At 36.4% G+C, this 20,436-nt stretch overlaps 1 protein-coding gene across 4 annotated transcripts; it reads right to left on the reverse strand.

The window, feature by feature from the left end:
• Window positions 1-10,272: 10,272 nt before the first annotated feature.
• Window positions 10,273-20,051, reverse strand: LOC137237003 (uncharacterized). 4 transcript variants are annotated; one of them, XM_067760127.1, is made up of 6 exons: window positions 19,787-20,051; window positions 16,076-16,187; window positions 12,923-13,801; window positions 12,612-12,824; window positions 12,398-12,554; window positions 10,273-12,335 (listed from the first exon to the last, which is right to left on the reverse strand). In XM_067760127.1, exons 3-6 carry the CDS (start codon window positions 13,781-13,783, stop codon window positions 12,211-12,213), a joined length of 1,356 nt encoding a protein of 451 aa, XP_067616228.1. In that variant the 5' UTR covers window positions 13,784-13,801; window positions 16,076-16,187; window positions 19,787-20,051; the 3' UTR covers window positions 10,273-12,210. The 4 variants fall into 4 exon arrangements, with proteins under 4 accessions (XP_067616228.1, XP_067616227.1, XP_067616226.1 ...); XM_067760126.1 differs by lacking the exon at window positions 19,787-20,051 and adding an exon at window positions 17,165-17,386 and having other exon boundaries at window positions 12,923-13,788; XM_067760125.1 differs by lacking the exon at window positions 19,787-20,051 and adding an exon at window positions 17,165-17,386.
• Window positions 20,052-20,436: the final 385 nt, after the last annotated feature.

The following is a 20,436-nucleotide window of genomic DNA, read 5'->3' on the forward strand; positions in this document are numbered from 1 at the left end:
ATATAGCACGTAATCCAGTTCATCATAAACGGACCAAACACATAGATATTAAGTACCATTTCATTCGTGAAAAAGTAGAAAATAATGAAATTGATTATAGTTGAGTATATTTCTACCAATAAAAATGTTGGCGATATTGGCACCAAATGGTTAAAGAAGAAAAAACATTGTCATTTTGTAAATTTGCTTGGGTTAAAATAAATTAAAGTTAGTTTTTCGAAGCAAATATTTAACCTTAAGAAGAAGTGTTCAAATAATAAGATTAATATTTGTCCTGTGTGGCAACGTTGCATATAAAATATCAATTTGAGTTTTACACCACAGTAGCTATGGTAAGCAACATTCATTACTTTGTAAATATTGAAGTTATCAGTTTGAATTAAACCTTTTTGTACTTCACTTACGCGTTTTATTTTAAGAGCTTACTACTGATTTTCTGTAACAGTAAAAAATATTGTTGAGTCTGCTATCATCTCGACGGTTTTGGTGTTGTCTGGTTCAAAGTGGCATTTGGCATCGCTACCTATATCTAGCCTAGCTAGGCACCTGCCTTCCCGAAGTTTGGTCAGGGATTTGGGGGAACAAATTGCTGTATTGCTGATCGAAGGGAAATCGTCGTTCATTCCGAACGTTTCAACTTCGTTTATTAGCATTTTTTTATAGCTAGGTCAACGCGTTGTCCTTTTATAACAGCTGCCCGTGTTATTAGGAGGCCGTAGCCATCTGGTTTTACCTTTGGCATTGAGAGTACGTATAAAATTGTGCTACCGTTTGAACACACGGAGGCCGACCCGTACTCTACGGCTTCAAAGGTGATCTGATATAGTAGATAATCTTCCTCCATTATGAGCCTTCCAATCTCGTCTCGATCAAGAAGATTTGTGTTAATTAAGCCAGATTTCGCCATTTGCACGCTTGTACGGCTTCTGACACCTGTTCCTTCAAGATAAGGACTTTGCTTAGGTCAAGAAGTTCCATATTCTCCTCGCTAAAGTTTTTGCTTATAGCGTTAATATGGAGCATCGCTTCGTTTGCTTCGCAGGTAACGTTGAATAGTTTTTCGTTGACCCGGTATTGGTGATTGTTGTTCATTACCACGCCATTCATGCTTCGAAGAATATAATCCCAATCCGCTGCATCTGGAGACTCAGCTATCCACTTCCATGCAGAACAAACCCAGTCAATGGAACGTACCCTTAGTGATTTGCTTATTTTTAGTTCGCAGAGACGCAGCTTAGTTTGATTTAGGTGGAATTGTACCCAGTCCACACAGCCCTGCTTGTAATGTCGTGCTCTGTTGACTCCATCAATTTGACCAAAGCCGTGTTGAAGTAGTTTAGGTCGACCACATGGACTAAACTGAAGTGTCCGTTCAGGATCCAACTACGCCCATGCTCAATAGTTACCAGCGGGGAGCCATATTTGTAGATGTTGAGGCCGTACACGCCAGATATTAAAAATAAATTGTGTTCCATTATGGAGAGAAAAAAAATCATTAGTGTTGGTAAGACTAGTATTGGCCAATTTTTTTGTTTTTTGGCACTTTTATTATTTATCCCAGGGACGGTGAACTAATAATAAATGGTTACATAATGTAAATCTTGTTTTTTTTTATTATTATTATTTAAAGAACATTCTATTGTATAAAAATCATTCCACATTAAAGGAAGAAATAATATTAAAAAAATAAATTTGTTTGTGTGCTTTTTTGAATTTAACTGCAATTTATTTATGTGTTTTTGTTGCGTTTAAATGAATTCCTATATCCTACCACCGTCCCCGGTTACCCATCGTGGTACTTGGAAGGTCTACAGGATCCAAGAGCATGGATATGAAAGGGAGGTAGTTTGTAATTCTTTACTTTTGTTTGAAAGGTAGCGGTAAAAGTTAGTACCCTTGGATCCTGCCGCCTTACAAAAACTCGTGGTAAAGAAGTTGAGGAAAGAAAATAATATTTATAAGAATTACTGAAATGTTGTTCCTTTACTCCCTTCTTTAAAGTTTTTTTGTTTTTATTTCTTAAATTTTTTTTAGGTTTTAATTATTTTTTTGTTTTATCTAATTTGTCTCTTTTAGTAAGCGCATAATTAGTTCGTTGTGGGCAGATTTCTCTAAAACAAGAGATTTATTATTATTTTTTTTTATTTTGCCTCTTTTATTAAGCGCATAATTAATATGCTGTGGGCAGATTTTTTCTAAGAAAACATTTTATTTTTTATTTTGCCTCTTTTATTAAGCGTGTAATTAATACCTTGTGGGCAGATATTGCTTCATTAAATTTTTTAAACGAAAAATCGTTTCCTCCGTTTTTTTTTTTGCAATATTTTATTTTGACTCTTTTATCGCTTAAGTGGCTTGTTATGGAAAAGATCTTTGATCTTGAAATTTGGCTGACGCCTTTTTTTGCGTCGTCTGTGCTATAGGATTTCAAATCTGTGTTGTCCCTTATTGGGACATCTTTTTATTGTTGACTTCCCGTGGTGACCTTTTTTTTGTGTTTTTTTTTTTTTTTGATCATAATTTTATGTTTCTTTTTTTTTTATGAATCCTTTTGCCAGTGTCTGGGAGCAATGTCACTATTGTCCTTACCAACCGTTTCCTGTTTGTAAAGTGCCTTTTGTTTTGGTTTTATCTGCTTATCCCTGACGTAAAGCTCATCTCCTGGCCTAAATTCCTCAGCTCTTTTCCTTTTTTTTATTCAATTGGAGATTTCTTAACTCCTGGTTTCTCTTGATTTGTTCCCTGATCTCCTTGTGGAACCTGCTTTTGAAGTTGGTTAGGCTTTGGTAGTTAATTCTTTCAGATCTGTTGAAAAATATGTCGCTAGGCTTCCTCTTCGTTACAGAGTGTATTGTTGTGTTGTAACGATCGACAAAAATATACACCAGTTCTTTTGGTCTAGCGTTATTAATTTTTTTCCGAAACACCGATAAATCTCAATAATGGTAGAATGGAATTTTTCAATCTGGCCACTTACTTCACTTCTTTGAACTGGAGTCTGATAGAGTTCAACGCCCAAACCTCTTATGTAGTTACATACCAAGGGAGTCATAAATCCCCTCTCATTGTCGATGACTATCATTTTAGGAGTTGTGAAATAGTGTATTACTTTGGCTAGCTTAGCGCGGAGAGTGACGGATGCTTTATTTAAATGTGAAAAAGCTTGGCAAATTTTGCAAATTAGTCTATGCAAGATAAAAATGTCTCCCCTTGAATTTCAAACATGTCCACATGCACTATTTCGCATGGATATTTCGGCACTGCCCCTTTTATCGGTGGTACTGCCGGATGCCTATCATACTTGTTAGCAAGGCAGGCTTCACAAATAGACGTGAAATCTTTTATCTTACTAGCCATTTTGGGAAATTAGTACTTTTCCAAGATTTGTTCCCTATTTTCTTTTGAGTTTCTAGGGGCCCTCCTATGTTCTGTCTCTATTATACCGCAAATCCTATCTTCGTTGGCCACATTCTCGACCACCCTCTGAGTTATCCTAATTTTGTATAAAAAGAAATGTTCCATTTATGAGTGCCGGGCTTATCCGTTCCTTCAAGGCTTCGGCTAAGCTGGCCTTTTCAATTATATCTAGTCTTACATAATGACGAGTGAATCCTGGATGTGGGTTTTCAACACAAGTCAATGCATTGCCCTTTGTAAAAATTATTTGGTTTCGGAAAACGTTCAAAGGGGATTCTAGTGTGGAATAAGGTCCGAAGAATCTGTTCAGCACTGTGAGCTGTCCCCACTCTCACTTCCAGCTTCTGTTGATATATCGTTGGGTTCCGACGGTGCTGTCAAAGGTTTGCCTGGCATGCCTGTTTCTCCTTGGGATAGCACCCCACCAATGGCATAGTTTGAAGCGTCGGTGGTAAGGTTGAAAGGTCTTTCGAAATCTGGAAATGCGAGAATATCTGAGGAAATGAGTAGTTTTTTTAGGATAACTAAGGCCCAAAGGGCCTCGGAATTCATTTTGATACGCACTCAGATTGGTTTGCCTTGACCTGCGAATTCTCACCGCCTGTGAGATTGGTCAAGGGTTTAGCAACCTTAGCGTAATCGCGAATGAACTTTCGGTAATACGACGTCATTCCCAAAAAGCTTTTTAGTTCCTTAAGCATTTCTGGGGTGAGAGGTTCTCTATAGCTTGGACCTTTGAAGGAACCGCCTTCTTCCCGTGGGATGTAATTACATATCCCAGAAATTCTACTTCCGTTCTCATAAACTTAGTCTTTTCCAAATTCACTCTCAAGTTAGCATCCGCAAGCCGTTTAAACACTATCTCTGAATTTAGTAAATGTTCTTCGGTACTTTTTCCAAAGACAATAATGTCGTCAATATACACGTAGCATATCCTCCCTATATACTCTTTAAGGATGTCATCAATTATTCGCTGGAATATAGCCGGAGCGTTTTTAACCCAAAAGGTAATCTCAGAAATTCGTACTTTCCATTCATCTTTGAAAACGCTGTTTTAGGAATATCTGTTTCTTTCATTATGATTTGGTGAAAGCCTGAGATCAGATCTATGGATGTGAAATATTTTGCATTCCCTAAACTGGCCAGCGTTGCATTAATATCTGGAATAGGATAGGCGTCCTGCACGGTGACCGCATTCAAACGTTTGAAGTCCACTACCATTATATACTGCTTTTCACCAGAGGGTTTGGGTTTTTTCGGAACTACCCAAATAGGAGAGTTGTACGGGCTTTTGGAAGGTCGTATAATTCCTTCTTTAAGCAACTCGGTGATTTGCTTTTCTACTTCTTCCTTCATGTTTTCAGTATATGGGTAACTTTTCGCGTATATGGGCTCATTCGTAGTAGTCTTTATCTTAGCTGTGTTTTTAATATTTGTTTTGATGTTAAGTGGACCGAACAAATGAGAATATTTTTCTATCATAGCTTTTAGGGTATATCTGTAGTTTCGAAAAAATTTAGGCTTCCTACGACTTTGTTTTTGAGCGGAATTCTTATATTGGCATCTATTGTAAGGACATATTTTTTTCTATCTATGACGGCACACAGTTCTTTGAGGGAGTCATCGCCTATTATCCCATCAAACGAGCTTAAACCAGAAAGTGCGTTAAAGGTCACCATAGCTTCGTTACCAGCATTTTGGAAAAATCTCCCACTGATTTTTTTGTTTATTTCTACAGGTCTACCAAGAGGTGTAGTGTTCGTCCCTTGATTGCCTTGGAGTCTGTTGTAGGATGACCGGTGTTCCGTTGTTGTAGGATGAGTGTTGTTCCGATTCGTCCAGTTGCATGTTGACCGTGAACGAGGAGGTAACGGTGGTCTCTGACACTTGCGACAAGGTATTGGTGGGGACAACTACTCTATTTGGAGTGTTTGCATGAACTATTGTATTCCTTAACGTTAGGTTCTGGAGGTCAAAGCAGGCCAAGTACGCTTCTGGCAGCGTTTTTGACTTCTGCACTATAAGCATACGCGACAATTCTGGACTAAGACCCCGTATGAAAACATCGAGTGCCCTGTTACGGTACGTTTCCACAAGGACCGACACGGTTTCCTGGCTATAGTCATCGCACTTGATTTTGTTGTCTATTAGAGACAACTTTATCGTTGCGTAGAACTCATCTAGTCTTGAACCTCTCTAAGTTAGCTGATTCAGTTGGGGCTCGAAAGTCCTAATGTCCCTTTTGTCTGCGTAATGCAGCATAATACCCTTTTTATTTCTACCCAATCGCTATCGAAAACATTATACGCTACCAGTGCTGCATCTGCACCGCCTTGACGATGTCGTAGTCCGACAGAATTCCTTCAACGCTGTGAACCCATGAGATGTATTGAGAAGGGCTGCCTTCAAAAACTTGCAGCTCCTTTACGCAGTCGGAAGTCTACCAATATCCTTTAAGTCCTGCTCCGACAGTGGTGTTCGCACCGCTGCCAGTACCCCATGTGGCTGCGTTCTTACGCCACCCTGTTCTACTCTTCCCAATCGCTCATCGATTCTGGCAAGATTTCCCTAGCCTAGAGTTCAGAGCAACACCGTTGCTTTCGATACCCCCAAGTCTCAAGCCGCCTAATCTGCTCGAGAAGAGCATTGATGCCCCATTAAGTTCATTAACTTTCGTGGTTAAAGCGTCCATTTCAGATTTTTTTAAAAATTTATTTTCATATTAAAAAATATATTTTTTAATTTTAATTTGGCACGCGGTGGCTCTATAAAAATTGTTTTTATTTTTTTTTTTTGTGTTACTTACTGGCGTTCGTGATCACCTGACGGGATAGTCCTTATAGCACAGACGATTTGTTTGTTTTTGTTTTAAGGTTGTCCTTACACTCTGACAGTTTCCTGCAAAGAAAAAAGGACTTTAGTTACATTTGTGAAACTGTCTTATGGCAACGGCGACATGTACCAAGTTGGCGTTTCACAGTACATTAGTATTTAAATAATTAGAATTTTGGTCAGGGGAGTCTGTGTCATTCCTTTTTAGTCGTCGACAATCAGATTGAAGGCAACTTACTAAGGCACAGTTGCTCCACAACGCTCTGGACATATTGCAAATCTTTAGCGTGTCCTTATGGGTACGCTGAAAGTATCGCAAGTAACGAGTGGCCGTTTTCAGTGTGTTCTGATTAGTACCCTGGAAACTCCACAAAAGGATAAGCCGGCCCAAGTGTGTTCTTATGTGTACGCTCGGGGTAACTTTTTTCTAAAGGAAATGTTTGCCGTCTCCTGAAGGGAGCAGCTAAGTGCATACTGCATGCAAATTTTTGTGTACATGACACGGTCGCAGGAGTCGTTAACCATTTTCGGCCTTCGGTATGGTGAGGTCCGTCCTAGAAGTATAGGTATACGGACTCACCCAGCCAATGTGATTATACGTACACTTGGAATAGCAATAGTGGGCCGTAGGATAATTCATTTATCAAATGTTTCACTTTTCGTGTTAAATTTTATTCGCGCGCCAGAGGATCTTAGGGGTCACAGGTTCGCTTCTTTTGATATTATTCCTGTATAGCCCTATGAGGGCTTTTGGGATAGGACGTAGTAATTTATTGCTTTTAGCATCACTTTTCACTCAATTTTTGTTACTCACTTGTTTTTTATTCGTTTTACCTCTCCTGGGGAGAGGAGCTTTTATACCCTGGAGGGTCCCGAAGGGAATCGCAACGTTAAGCTTTTGTTATAACCGGAGGGTCCCCTCGAAGGTGAATCGCGGTTTTAATATTTTGGTTATTGGCTGTACAAGCTTTAAATTATCTAAGCTGAGGTCTTGCCCCTATATTTTTTTTTATTCTTTTATCGGCTTAATTTTTTTTTTTTTAATTTTCTTTTTTCCTTAGCACTCCACTGTCACTAGAAATGATGACACTAATCACTATGGACCTCACATTTAAGGAGGTCCTTTTTGAAGGACCCACATGCCAGTGGGTCCCTGCTCGTGCGCCAGTTAAGGAGCCCAAGGACTAGGGCTCCAAAAAATTAAAGTTGGGGCCGCCCGCGGCCCCATTATAACATACCAAGAAAAAACGAGACTAATTGATTTAGTTCTTAAGTGTATTTACCATTTACTTTGATAACCAAAAAAAAAGCTAACTCTAAGCTTCTACATTAGTTTAACTGATTTCTTATTTGCTGACACTGCACTTCCTACGACTGGCAAAAATAATATTTTATCGCTTGCGTGGCCAATCACACGACTTGCATTTTGTCTGCATATCATATCGCTTACGCTGCAATTCCCATTAATTGCATTTCGTCCTCTTACGCAATATGATATCGGATCAATTACCTGCGTTGGCTTCGCTCGTGTTTGTTGAAGTGTGGTGTCAGCACATTCTTACAAGTAAGTGTATCTGCCCCCTTGTTAAGTGATATGACATTGAACACGAAATTATTCGAATCGAATATGCAATATTTGAAGCTCAATTGAATACTTTCATATTAAATTTTACTACATAGTTTTTGAAAGCGATCTGAATACGAAATAAAAAAATTACTTTTATGGTTTTGTATATACTTATTTTTATTAAATATAGCTTTGGTTGTACATATATAGTTATTTTAAGACACATAATAAGCTTTAATGCTATTACTATATCTAATAAAAGTTCTGCATAATGGAAATCGTCTTGATCATTTTTTTTGTGGAGCTCATCACCAGCACAGAACTACATATATATAAATAAATGTATTAATATTTATAATAACAAACATTTTTCACTTCAAATTTTTATTACGCTAATATTGCACAGAATCCTCACAAAATACACCGTGTGGTTAATTAGCCACGGAAAAACTGCTCTGCTACGTCCAGCACTAGCAAACTAGCAAACATATTGGAACGAATTTAGGGAAATTCCGCTTATTTCAAACCTTCTGCTAGCGTTCAAATCGCTAAATTGTTGAATAAATAACTCTAATATTCTGTATTGCAAAGTGGGCTTTATTAGACTACTTTGAGAGTACTTCACAATAACACTTAAACTTTAAAACCAATAGCGTGTTTAAATCAGATTCTGATTACCCAGCTTGCGCTGCTTTTATACTCTCCGTTGTTTCATTCGCATATTTCTACTGAAGTCTAGACGTTTCGCCTTCTAGAACTGCTGTATCTCCTGCTTGGTAATTGAGATACATATATGCGTGTGTATATGTCAGTAACAACTTTGGCTGCTGACAACATCTGAGTGTGTGAGGTATCTCTTCACTTCGAGCTGCTGGTTCTGTGTGTGCATGTACTTCTCGTCTTAAATGATGATTAAATTGATGTGTTCATGTACATAAGAGCGGCAGCTTTAATGTTTTAGTTGCTGTGCCTTTATTTATTTAGTATCAGCTTAGTGATTCTAATATTCGTCACAATATGTACACAAACTATTTTGCTTCCAAATGCATTATTTTAAATACACTTGCACTTTCAATAACAATTTCGTAATTCAGAATATTACTTTTTTCGTTCGCCAAGCAAAAATCTTTTCTCGAAATTCAGTCCTTTTCCCAACTTTCTTCACAGCGTCGTCAATATCAGCCTCATTTAAGTAGCTTAAATGACGGAATTCAATGCCAGCGACTATAACAAACAATATTACATGTTTTTAATAAATATTTTACACACATATTTTTAGTTACCGGTTAATTCGTCTAGCAGTTTATCTAATTGAAAAAGCCGCAAAATTTCTTTCAGTTGGTCACATATTTTTCCATATTTCTTGAAGCTGCTCCAAAATCATACCGTTATTAAATAGTTGCCAACTAATTTTATTCATTTGGTAGGTACCGAATTGAATTAAGTTGTAAATGTTTCTTCCGCAATATAATTATATTTGACGAAGGGCACAAATTATCGAACTTCGTTATCCAGGATTAATATTTCGATTGAACTTGCGTTCGGAATCATTTGCGGACACTGCTGTAGTAATTTCTGTATAGTTTTCGGGAACCCATTAGGGTCATTTCGGGACTAAAGATATAGTTAAAAAAAAAATTATATAACTGTATTAAAATAAAATTATAATAAAATCTAAGATGTTAACAAACAAATTCAATTCAGAGTAAAAAAGCGTGGAGTACCTTTTACTACTTTTCATAACTTTCCTCTCACATATATTTTTATTTAAATATATCAAGCATCCTACTTTTAACTCTGAATTGAATTTTTCTGTTAATAACTTAGATTTTATTTTGAGGTGAGTAATTATGATTGATTGTTCGATCTTCTACTACTGCACTAGCACTATTTGTACTTAAAAAATATTTTCCTATTATTTAATTCGGTTAGCTATTAAAACTTGTTTCTTTTTAGTTTTTAAAATGTTAGTTAGAAACGTATAATAGCAAAACGAGCCCAAAAGTCTCTTTCCAAAACGGGCTGAAATAAGTATCAATTTTGAAGTTTGTGAAGCGCACCGGCAACTCTGCACAGAATAAACGCTCAATATACATTTGTATGTACCCAGCAAAAATGTGCCCGTAAATTGACTAGGAAAATGACTAACAGCTGTGTCGATGGAACACGTAAATCGTTAAGTAGCATTTGTACAGGGCAGCGGTAACTTTCGTGACCAGTCCATTTCGTCGTACCTATTTATGTGATTGTCCATACTGCTCACACGTATACGGTTTTAGGTTATCGAAATGTAAACAAACTATAGTGCTGTACTGTTCTTACATTCACGTTCTGGCAATCATTTTTTGAGTTATATACCTGTAACTTTACGAGTATTTTTACGTTAATATGACCGTCATTTGACTAGTGTTATGACCGTTTTTTTACTTGGATTATACTGCTATATAAATAAAATATTTCTTTAATTCAAATCTATTAACATTTCTTTTATTAAACATTTTTACAATATATTACATTATTTATAATAGTTGTAAATTATTAACTATAAGTCTTAAGGAATAGTTTTTCAGTCTTGTTGGTGACCCATAAATACAAATTTTATTGTATGCGATTGTATGCGATTGTATGCATACAAAGTTAAGGGAAACTTAAATAAATTAATTAATGATATAGAAAACAAAAGAAAAGAACTAACAGAACTATTTGTTGCAGTAAACCATCAAATCGTGAGTAGGCAATTCACAATTTGGGTAAGTTGACTTGTAATTCGCCAATTTTAATGCTATAACTTTTTTATTTTAGTTCAGAAAGCTGCAATTGAAGTTCGAAAGTTACAATTGAAGTTCAAAAATTTCAATTCAAGTTCAGAAAATTAAATTCAAGCTCAGAATTTCAATTTGTAGTTCAGAAAATTAAAATTGAAGTTCAGAATTTCTGTTTGTAGTTCAGAAAATTATAATTGAACTTAAATTGTTATTTTCTGAACTTCAGTTGTAATTTGCTGAACTGCAGTTGAAATTCCTGAGCTTCAATTATAATTTACTGAACTTCTATTGAAAATTGTGAACTTCAATTGTAATTATTTGAACTTCAATTGAAATTTCCGAGCTTTCAGAACTTCAATTGCAACTTTCAAATTTTTTTTACATAAAATGAACAATTTAACATTTTATTGACAGTTAAATTGGTGAATTGCCTACCAGTGGTTTGAAACCACTTACATTCGTATTGGCGCTTCTCTATATCATTAATATAACAATATCTTTTTAATAATTCAATTAATACACAAATATAAATTTTTTCCCTTTACATTTTAGAACTGTGTACAAAAATATGTAATTTTACATATCACAACCTAAACCAAAAAGTATTTCAACTCATAATCAGAGAAGATTTGTGTTGAATGTTGATTTATACCACGAAAATAACAAAATTGGTAACAAAACCAGGCTAAACGATAACGTTAACTACCAAAAAAAAAGTTATTTCACGATGCTTTCATGGATCGATTTACACTTAAATACCGATCTGAAATTTTTTTAAGTTTTCATATTTTTTAGTTTAAAATGCGATATATGCATTCTGTGGCATAATTTTAGATTGAATGTACTTCATGCAATTTTCTTTCTTCGTGATTTTGCAAAAATAAACGTAGGTACTCATAGTAATTTTTTGTTTTGAATTATGTGATTACAATATTTATAAGGACTATTTAGTTGATGGTATTGGTACTGTCAGTTAAATTCATCAGCAATTATTTATATTCAAAATATTTTTTTGTTATACATCTATTTTATAAATTTTGGTTAAAAATTATTGACAAATTCGTTGCAATTAGATTGCTTTAAAAATCTTTGCAAACTTTGTGCGATTGTTGAATATTCAGGCAGGTTCTGAAATTCGAGTATTATTTTAATTAGAGCATAAAAAGCTTAGTAACGTAGGAAAAAACTTATAATTATTTCAGTTAAGTTCATCACAAATATTTATATTCAAAATACTTTTTTCTTATACATCTAGTTTATAAATTTTTGGTTAAAAATTATTGACAAATTCGTTGCAATTAAATTGCTTTAAAATTCTTTGCAAACTTTGTGCGATTGTTGAATATTATTTTAATTAGAGCATAAAAAGCTTAGTAACGTAGGAAAAAACTTAGAATTATTTCAGTTAAGTTCATCACAAATATTTATAGTCAAAATACTTTTTTGTTATACATTGCATTTAAATTGCTTTAAGAATCTTCGCAAACTTTGTGCGATTGTTGAATATTATTTTAATAAGAGCATAAAAAGCTTAGAATAGGAACGTAGGAAAAAAAGAATTATTAGGTTCTTATATAATTTTTAATCAAGATTATTTCAGTGTGTCTTGTTCGTTTGTTGTAGGTAGGTTTATGCTGTTTCAGAGCTGGATTTATGGGTCAGATACCGCCTTTGTTTATGCCGATTGTGGCTCAGCGTTAAACACCGTCTCATGCTGTCTTCGAAGTCGATCCTGCCTTGCAGTTTGAAAACGTCTAAATTAATAGGAATGGACAATGTTAGTAATAACATTTTAAAACTATTTAAATTACACTACCAAAAAGTACGCTGTTCACGAGTTTCAGTTTAGATAAAGATCGTTTGCCCTGTACTCCGTCCCAGTTAAAATTGAAAAGAACGTTGTCAGAGAAAAGTTTTTTCATTACTCCAATAATGTCTAATGATGCACCTTGCAGCATAAAGATATATGATTTCTAAATGAAAACCACCAATTTAAGTTATGAAACACAATTAAAAATATTCAAAAATACCATTGATTCTTGATAATCATCTGAGTCCAACTTTTTCTCAATGTCATAAACTGAATCCAGCGATGTTAGTGGCATAACGATAGAGAGCTCGGTGTGAGTATCATTTTCCGTTTCTCCGCTGATACGGCATACTATTTTGTGCGTTTTCTTAATCAGAACTTTTGAGTCACGCATGACCTTATAGATAGCCATGACTTCTGCCAATTCTGGAAGCTGAAATGATAGCATAAATAATAATTAAAGAGAATCAAGGTATTGCGGCTACAATTGCTAGGGTTTCACAAATAACAGTTCAATATTTCATTACGCACCTTTTCTTCAATCTTAGTCAATCTAAATTCCAGGTCGATATGCTTCTGTAATATTGTTTGTAGTATTGCCATTATATTTTCGTTTGTTGTAGGGAATGTCCCTTCATTGGTTAAGGAAGTAGCCGCATTATTCAAAACGGTACTCGTTGCATTTAAGGAAGAGTGAAAGGACGCGCTGTGTTGTGCTACATCGATGAAATCGGCGTTTGCTGAATCGGAATTGGAGGGAAGTAAATCAATCAATTTGTTGTGTTTTTGGTTGGTACTAGAGCTGGACGAATTATTGAAATTGTTGTTTATAGCTTTTGAGCTAGATGGAAACGGTTCGCTGTGTAGTGCTACATCGACCAAATGCGCATTTGTTGCATTGAAGCCCTTTGACAAGTAAAACTTTCGGAACTTTGGCGTATATGGTTCGCTGGTTGTGGCGCTAGACGGATGACGGAGATTGGCGTTCTTTGCATATAATTTAGATGGAAACGGTTCGCTGCGTTGTGCTACATTCACGACATGGGGGTTTGTTGCAATATAATTCGAAGCAAATTCATCGACCAAATTGGCATTTACTTTGCCCTTCACCAGCTTTACCTTTTTAATTCTTAGTTGGTTGGCTGTAGAGCCAGACGAACTATGCAAATTGGCGTTATTTGCATACAATTGAGATGGAAACGGTTCGCTGTGTTGTGCTACATCCACGAAATAGGGGTCCGTTGCATTGGGAGCGGAGGGAAGTACATCTACCATACCCTTGAATGTTTGGTTGGTAGTAGAGCTGGAAATATTTAAAAAGGCGTTGCTTTTCCTATTCGAAGTAGAGTTATACATATCTATGTCTTCTTCAAATATGTCCTGGCTCGCCATTCTTTCTGATCATATGTTCTCCATGAAAAAAAAGAAATACAATTACGAGTAGCATTTATAGTAATTTGTTTGAAAATATATGAGGAGGTCCTCACTGTAGGGTTATTATTTTTATTTAACTTTGTGTTTAAGTTACTTTGAACTTTGTAATTTTTCAATTTTTACATCAAGAAGATATTATGTATGTGACTATTCATATTAATAAAAAATAATAAATCATACTACACTCGCCAAAACGTAACATTTCATTCATATGTGAATTCGAGTAAATTGATAAAGTTAATTTTACCATTGATGCCTTAGGAAAGCTTCTTACGAATATAATATATATATATATTTTCCAAAATAAACATTTTGGAAATGTTACGTTTTGGTGTGGACCTCCGCATGTCATCAAATTGGAGCAAGCGATAATATAAGAATATTAGTTAGAAAATTTGTGAAAAAGGTTATGAAGTAAGGGTATGAGAAGATATTTATTTTCAAAAGGAATACAAAAATACTTATGTTCAATATCTTCCCAGGAAATTTCAAGTCTCATTTCATCCAACCTACTTCCAACCAATATACCAAGGGCTGAAAGTGACTCAAGTGGTGCTTCGTAATAATTATCGACTTTAAGAAATGCGTTCGCTACTACCACGTCCTTTCCCGATTCGTTTATTGTTTCTATTATTTTTATTGGACCTGTCCCCTTACTAAAGAAATATGAATCCTTCTCTTTTTTTGGATCAATAATAAGAGAACCATATTTTGATGTTTTTTTTATTTCTAGGCATTTTCTCTCCTGAAGGCGAAAATAAAGTTGCTGCAAAATTTGATTGGGCTTTTTTATCAACTTTTTCAGGAATTGCATAAAATTTTCAAATTTGTATGCAGAGAATTGATCCAAAGTCCCATTATCTCTGGCACACGCAGGCAAATGCAACAAACAGTGGATGTTAAAGCTAATTAAATCGTCACCGTAAATTTCACCAAAGAGGTTGACAGACTCGTCTAACATTTCTTGTACAACATTGGTCTCGGTTTCGCAAAATGTTCCACAAGAAAGGATTCGTATGCTGGCATGTAAAAGAAGGAAATGATAATACAAATTATCATCAACGCAACCTTTTAAAACAAATATCCCAGAATAAAGGAAAAACTGTCTGTACTCTGTTGATTTCCAGTTTTTATTTTCTTCTAAATTTCTGCAAACTCTTCCGAATTCTGAAGGGACGTAGGAAGATATATAGTCAAACCTTGTATTCATTTCAGCAATGTTTCCCTTTGTCACGCCTAGATCAACAAGATGCATTGGATCTAGGGGGAATTGGGATACCATACGAAAGTTTGCTGCCTCAAGCACACTTTGTTGTTGTAAGTTATGGTGTTCCTTGTCAAGTCTGTTCTTAAAGGATAAGTCGGTTCGCAACTCACATATCTGTTTTGAGAATGACAATCTTGTTCCTATACGTTCTCCCACCTGGCAACACTTAGGACAACTGTGTTTTCCGCTATGTCCTTGTACTCCAGAAATAAAAGCTCGTGCGGGTGAATCGCATATAAATAGATGAACATCAAACCGTTTCAAATCGGGGAATGAGCCTACTTTCAAGCCATTTGTCCTTAATAGACTAACTTCCTCCGCGAAGTCTTTCAAAAAACCGTTTGCGTTTGTTGGTTTTTGTTTTCCTGAAAAACACGCAATCAAAAAAGGACGCTCAATTGCATTACCGACAATTGATCCTAGAATCGGCCATAGCACTCTCTTCGAACTTTCAAATGGTTTGAGACCATCAATTCCCACATCTATTAATACTTGTGTAGCGTTTTTAGACTAGGAAACAACCTTGACTCGAAGTAGGACTGAATGCCATAGTATGCAAACTCACCACCGAGAATATTCTGTACTTCCACACTATTTTTGGGTGTTTCAAGAATTGTCTGTGCCGACAGCGGCAGATTTTTCACCCCAATAATTAATAAGGTCCGAACGAGATCATTTAATGCTTCTTGGGTAATATTATGTCGCATGGCCCATGACTTTATATAATACAATTTTTCTGCAGTCGAAAGTTCAGAAGGGAAGCTGTCGAACGTATTCTCAGCATCTGTTGCACATTCAGAAGATTCCTGACGGCAGAAAGAGCTTTCGGAGGTGGTGTCCCACACATCTGTCGCAACTGCATTAAAATCAGCATCTGCCCGAGCAAATTTTGAAATATTGGCGTATTCGGCTACACTGCGCTTAAATTCTTGATTTTCCTGACTGCAAAGGTTATAAAACGTTCTTCTCTTCATATTTCTTACCTGATATAGGACACGTTCAGAAACACAAAAATAGCGCGGACCCAAACACGCGAGCGTAAAAATTCTGCTTCCACTGCTGATATACTTAACCTTTTCCAAAGTATATGCTTGCCTAAACATTGAATAAAAAAATGTAAATGTTAGCCAAATCACTGTGTAGGGGCGACTCTGCTTAGAAAAACTTTTGAAATTGAAAAAACTTGTTTCTAAATTTTTGATTTTTTCAGACTCAACTTTATGGACTTGAATAAATTATAAACCATGTCCCTCAAACAATCGTGCCTCCCTTCAACCTTGAATTATCTAAATCTACACTGGATACAACAATATCCGAGCCAAGCAACTAATTGATGAGATTGTGAATTGAAAGTATGTGTTATTTATAAGCTGCCCGAAGCCTTCAGGCTTGTTGCAGTTGCTAACGCCATATCTTTGGCCATTGTGGTTAGCATTATTAATCTGCACACCACCTCTAACCTTTTGGTATGCATACTTTTTTGTGTGTCTGTCCACCATAGTCAAGGAATTTTCACCTCCTTCTCCACGTTGAGATTCCATGAAATCTGAATATCTAGAGGGATTACTATATACTTTTAAACTATAAGTTTGCGCACTTTAAAATATATATATATATTTGTGATCGGGAGAACTCCCTCTTTAATTTGATATCAAGTTCAACCCAGAAATCGGGGGGTGCTAAACTAAATCGCTGCCTTGATTTCATATTATAATGTAAGCATACGTGCTGGCATCCAATTTAGGTGCACTCGGTGGGCGCATTTTCCTTTTCCCTTCATCTTTTGGTGGGCCTTGTGTGGTTTCAATCTTGGGCTTCCTCTCCACACTAGATATAAAATTTCACTTTGTAAGAAAGCATGGCAGCGATTTAGTTTAGCACCCCCCGAGTTCGGGGTTAAACTTGGTATCAAATGAAAGAGAGTTTTCCCGATCACAAATATATATAACTTAAAGTGCGCAGACTTATAGTTTACGAGTTATTTGATGTTAAAGTTTGCAAATTTAGCAAATTTCTATAGCACTCTCACTTACAATTTACACATCTTTCAAAACTTTTATGCTCATAAATACCTATATAAATTGGCAACGATACACTTAAATTTCATTTTAGTATATTTCACATGTAATTCTTGCATTGTTTTTACTTAATTTAAATGTTTTTATTAAATAAATCGCGCTTTTGTAGCAACATTCACATTTATGTATGTATATATTTTATCGATGACATTACAAAGCTGTTAATTTTGTCTCCACTTTCTGCGTAGCCGACAATTTCTTAAATTCTTCATCTGAACGACGAGCTCATCATCATCATCATCATCATCCTCCTCAACTCCTATTGGAGCATAGGGCCTCGACCACCGACTTAAATCTTATTCTGTTAGGTGCAGTTCTTGTGATGTCATTCCACGTATATCCTGCGTCTTCGAGTTCTTTATCCACAGTTCTGCGCCAAGTTTTCGCAGGTGCACCAGGTCGTCGGCTTCCTTGTGGATTCCATCGCAATGCTTGTCTGGCTATATTTACTGGAGGTCTTCTGAGAGTGTGACCAATCCACGACCATTTACGCTTGGTTATTTCTGTGGTAGCCTTAGGTTGATTTGTTCTAGACCATAAGTCGTCATTTGAAATTCTTTCCGGCCATCGAATTTTCAGGATTCGGCGCAGACATTTATTAATAAAAACTTGTAGACGTTTCTGAATTGAAGTTGAGCTTTTCCACGTCTCGCAAGCATAAAACAGTACTGATTTAACATTCGAATTAAACAGTTCGTTTTTAAAGATATTTGGCTGGACCTCCACACGTTTGCCAGTTGCCCAAAAACCATTCTTGCTTTGTTTATGCGAGACTGAACGTCCTCATCTGCACCGCTCTTATTTGAGACAATACTACCAAGATAAACAACGGACTCTACACCTTCGATTTCATTTTCGTCAACCGTAAGCGTCAATGGCCTTGATGAAATACTATAGCCGCATCTTATGACTTTGGTTTTCGCTGTATTGATGCTTAGTCCGGCCTCCTTTGCATGTGTGTTGACAGCTTCTAAATTGTGTTGAAGGTCAGTACTTCTGTGGCTTAGCAGACAGACATCGTCTGCATATTCTAAATCCCCTAGCTGAGTGAAAGGCGTCCACTGTACACCGTGTCCACCATTTTCTGCGTTCCTCATAATCTCGTCTAATGCCAAGATAAACAAGAGCGGGGAGAGTATGCATCCCTGTCGCACCCCGCTTTTAATTTCGAAGGGTTCTGAGAGGCGCCCATCGTGACTGACCCGGCACTTAAATTCGGCATACATTGCCTTTATAATGTTGATTATTTTATTGGGCATCCCTCGTTTTCGTAGTATTTCCCAAATATATTTCCTGTCGAGACTATCAAAAGCCTTTTTAAAGTCGATAAAAAGTAAATAAGCTGATGTTCTGTATTCACAGCATTGTTCAACAATGATTCGGACGGTATTTATTAGATCAACACAGGATCGGTTTTGTCTAAAGCCAAACTGATTTTCTCTTAGAGTTCCATACACCGCCTCTTCAATTCGGGACAGTAAGATCGTGGAGAACACTTTGCTAGGAATCGAGAGTAAGGTGATACCTCTGTAGTTGTTACAATCAGAGGTATCTCCCTTTTTTGCGACTTTTACAAGTATGCCTTCATTCCACTGACGAGGGTAGGATTCTTCTTCCCATACCTGACGGAAGATTGGAAGTAAGGTTTCAGCTGCGGTATCTGGATCTGCTATGAGGTATTCAGCATATATGTCATCAGTTCCTGGGGCCTTGCCCTTTTTTAAGGACTTGATTGCTGAAATTATTTCATTTTTCGTAGGGGGCGCGCTGTTTACCCCATTGAAGTGGGGTTGGCTGTTGTAGTTTGCAGCAATAGTGTTGGAATTTAAGGTCGCTTCACCTACAGGATTATTTAATACTTTCTTGAAGTGTTCCACCCATACACTCATTTGTTGTTCGCTTTCAGTAATAAGATTTCCGTTTAAGTCTTTTACTGGTTTTTGACCACTCCTGTATTTTCCGGTGAGTTCCCTACTAATCTCATAGAGTTCCCTCATATTATTTAATCTGGCTGCCGTTTCAGCTCGACTTGCTAATGTGTCAGCCCATTCCCTCTTGTCTTTTCTAGCAGACTTCTTAATTTGCTTGCATTTTTCTTTATACCTTGCGGCTAACTGCCTTGCTTCCTCCGTGTCATTGTTGTTCGTCCGTCTGAGAAGCGATTCTTTAATTTTCCGCCGCTGTTCAATAAGTGTCCACGTATTATTTGTTAGCCATACTTTCTTTGCTTTGTTTTTGTGTCCAAGGATACTGCTACCAAGTTCTTGGTAGATATTATTAACGGAGTCTAGCCTGTCACCTGTACTACCACTCATGTTTACCTGTTCAACACGTTCGCGTACTGCGGCATTAAAGGCATTTTGATATTCTTCATGCTTTAGTTTCTCAATATCAATTTTCTTGCTAATTTTTTGAAGGTTTTTCTGTACTGCGGCTACCTTAAATCTGAAACTACCAGCTACAAGGTAGTGATCGCTACCAATATCTGCTCCTCTTTTAACGCGCACATCTAGCAAGGATGACCTCCATCTGCTGTTTATTAGTACGTGATCAATTTGAACGACGAGCTACTTGTTTGAAATTATATGCTGCCTGCAAATTATCTGTACAATTTACTTGTTTGAAATTATATGCTGCTTGCAAATTATCTGTACAATTTATGCATATAATTTTTGGAAGATTATCAATTGATGTTGCGTGCAACTATGGTAAACGGAATGGCTGATTCGCAGAAAATTTTTGTGACGTATTTGAGGGTACATAGCATGTAAGAAAAGGCAAGCATATATGTATCGGGCATTTCAATTAGGCCATCTCATTCTGCCATACTAACAATTGTGGAACAATGTGGGATATTTTGTTGTTGGTCGCCATCTTTGGTCACTAGATTTTTGCTGGGTACTTGCTCCGCTCAGCTCATCTACAAACATACAAAAGTATGTACCTACATATATATGGATGTAGGTAGGCATGCATGCCTGAACATGGTTGCCATTTATGCTGAGCATGCTTGGTATTCTTACATCTATGATTCAAGGTTCTCTGTACAGTATTTAAATACGTACGTATTAAACTTTGGTCTGATCGTATTATTTTTGAACACGGACATATTTAAACGCCAATCAAGTAAAAAATATTTATTTTTACTATGCATATTTTCTCTTAGTGTAGTGTCTTCAATTTTATGTATAGTGAAGAACGAAAAGATGATGATAACCCCAAAACCATTACGTAACAAGTGGTACACCCATGGGAGTTATGAGTCG

This window comes from Eurosta solidaginis, chromosome 1, assembly GCF_040869045.1.
Source record: "Eurosta solidaginis isolate ZX-2024a chromosome 1, ASM4086904v1, whole genome shotgun sequence".
NCBI classification, from domain to species: domain Eukaryota; kingdom Metazoa; phylum Arthropoda; class Insecta; order Diptera; family Tephritidae; genus Eurosta; species Eurosta solidaginis.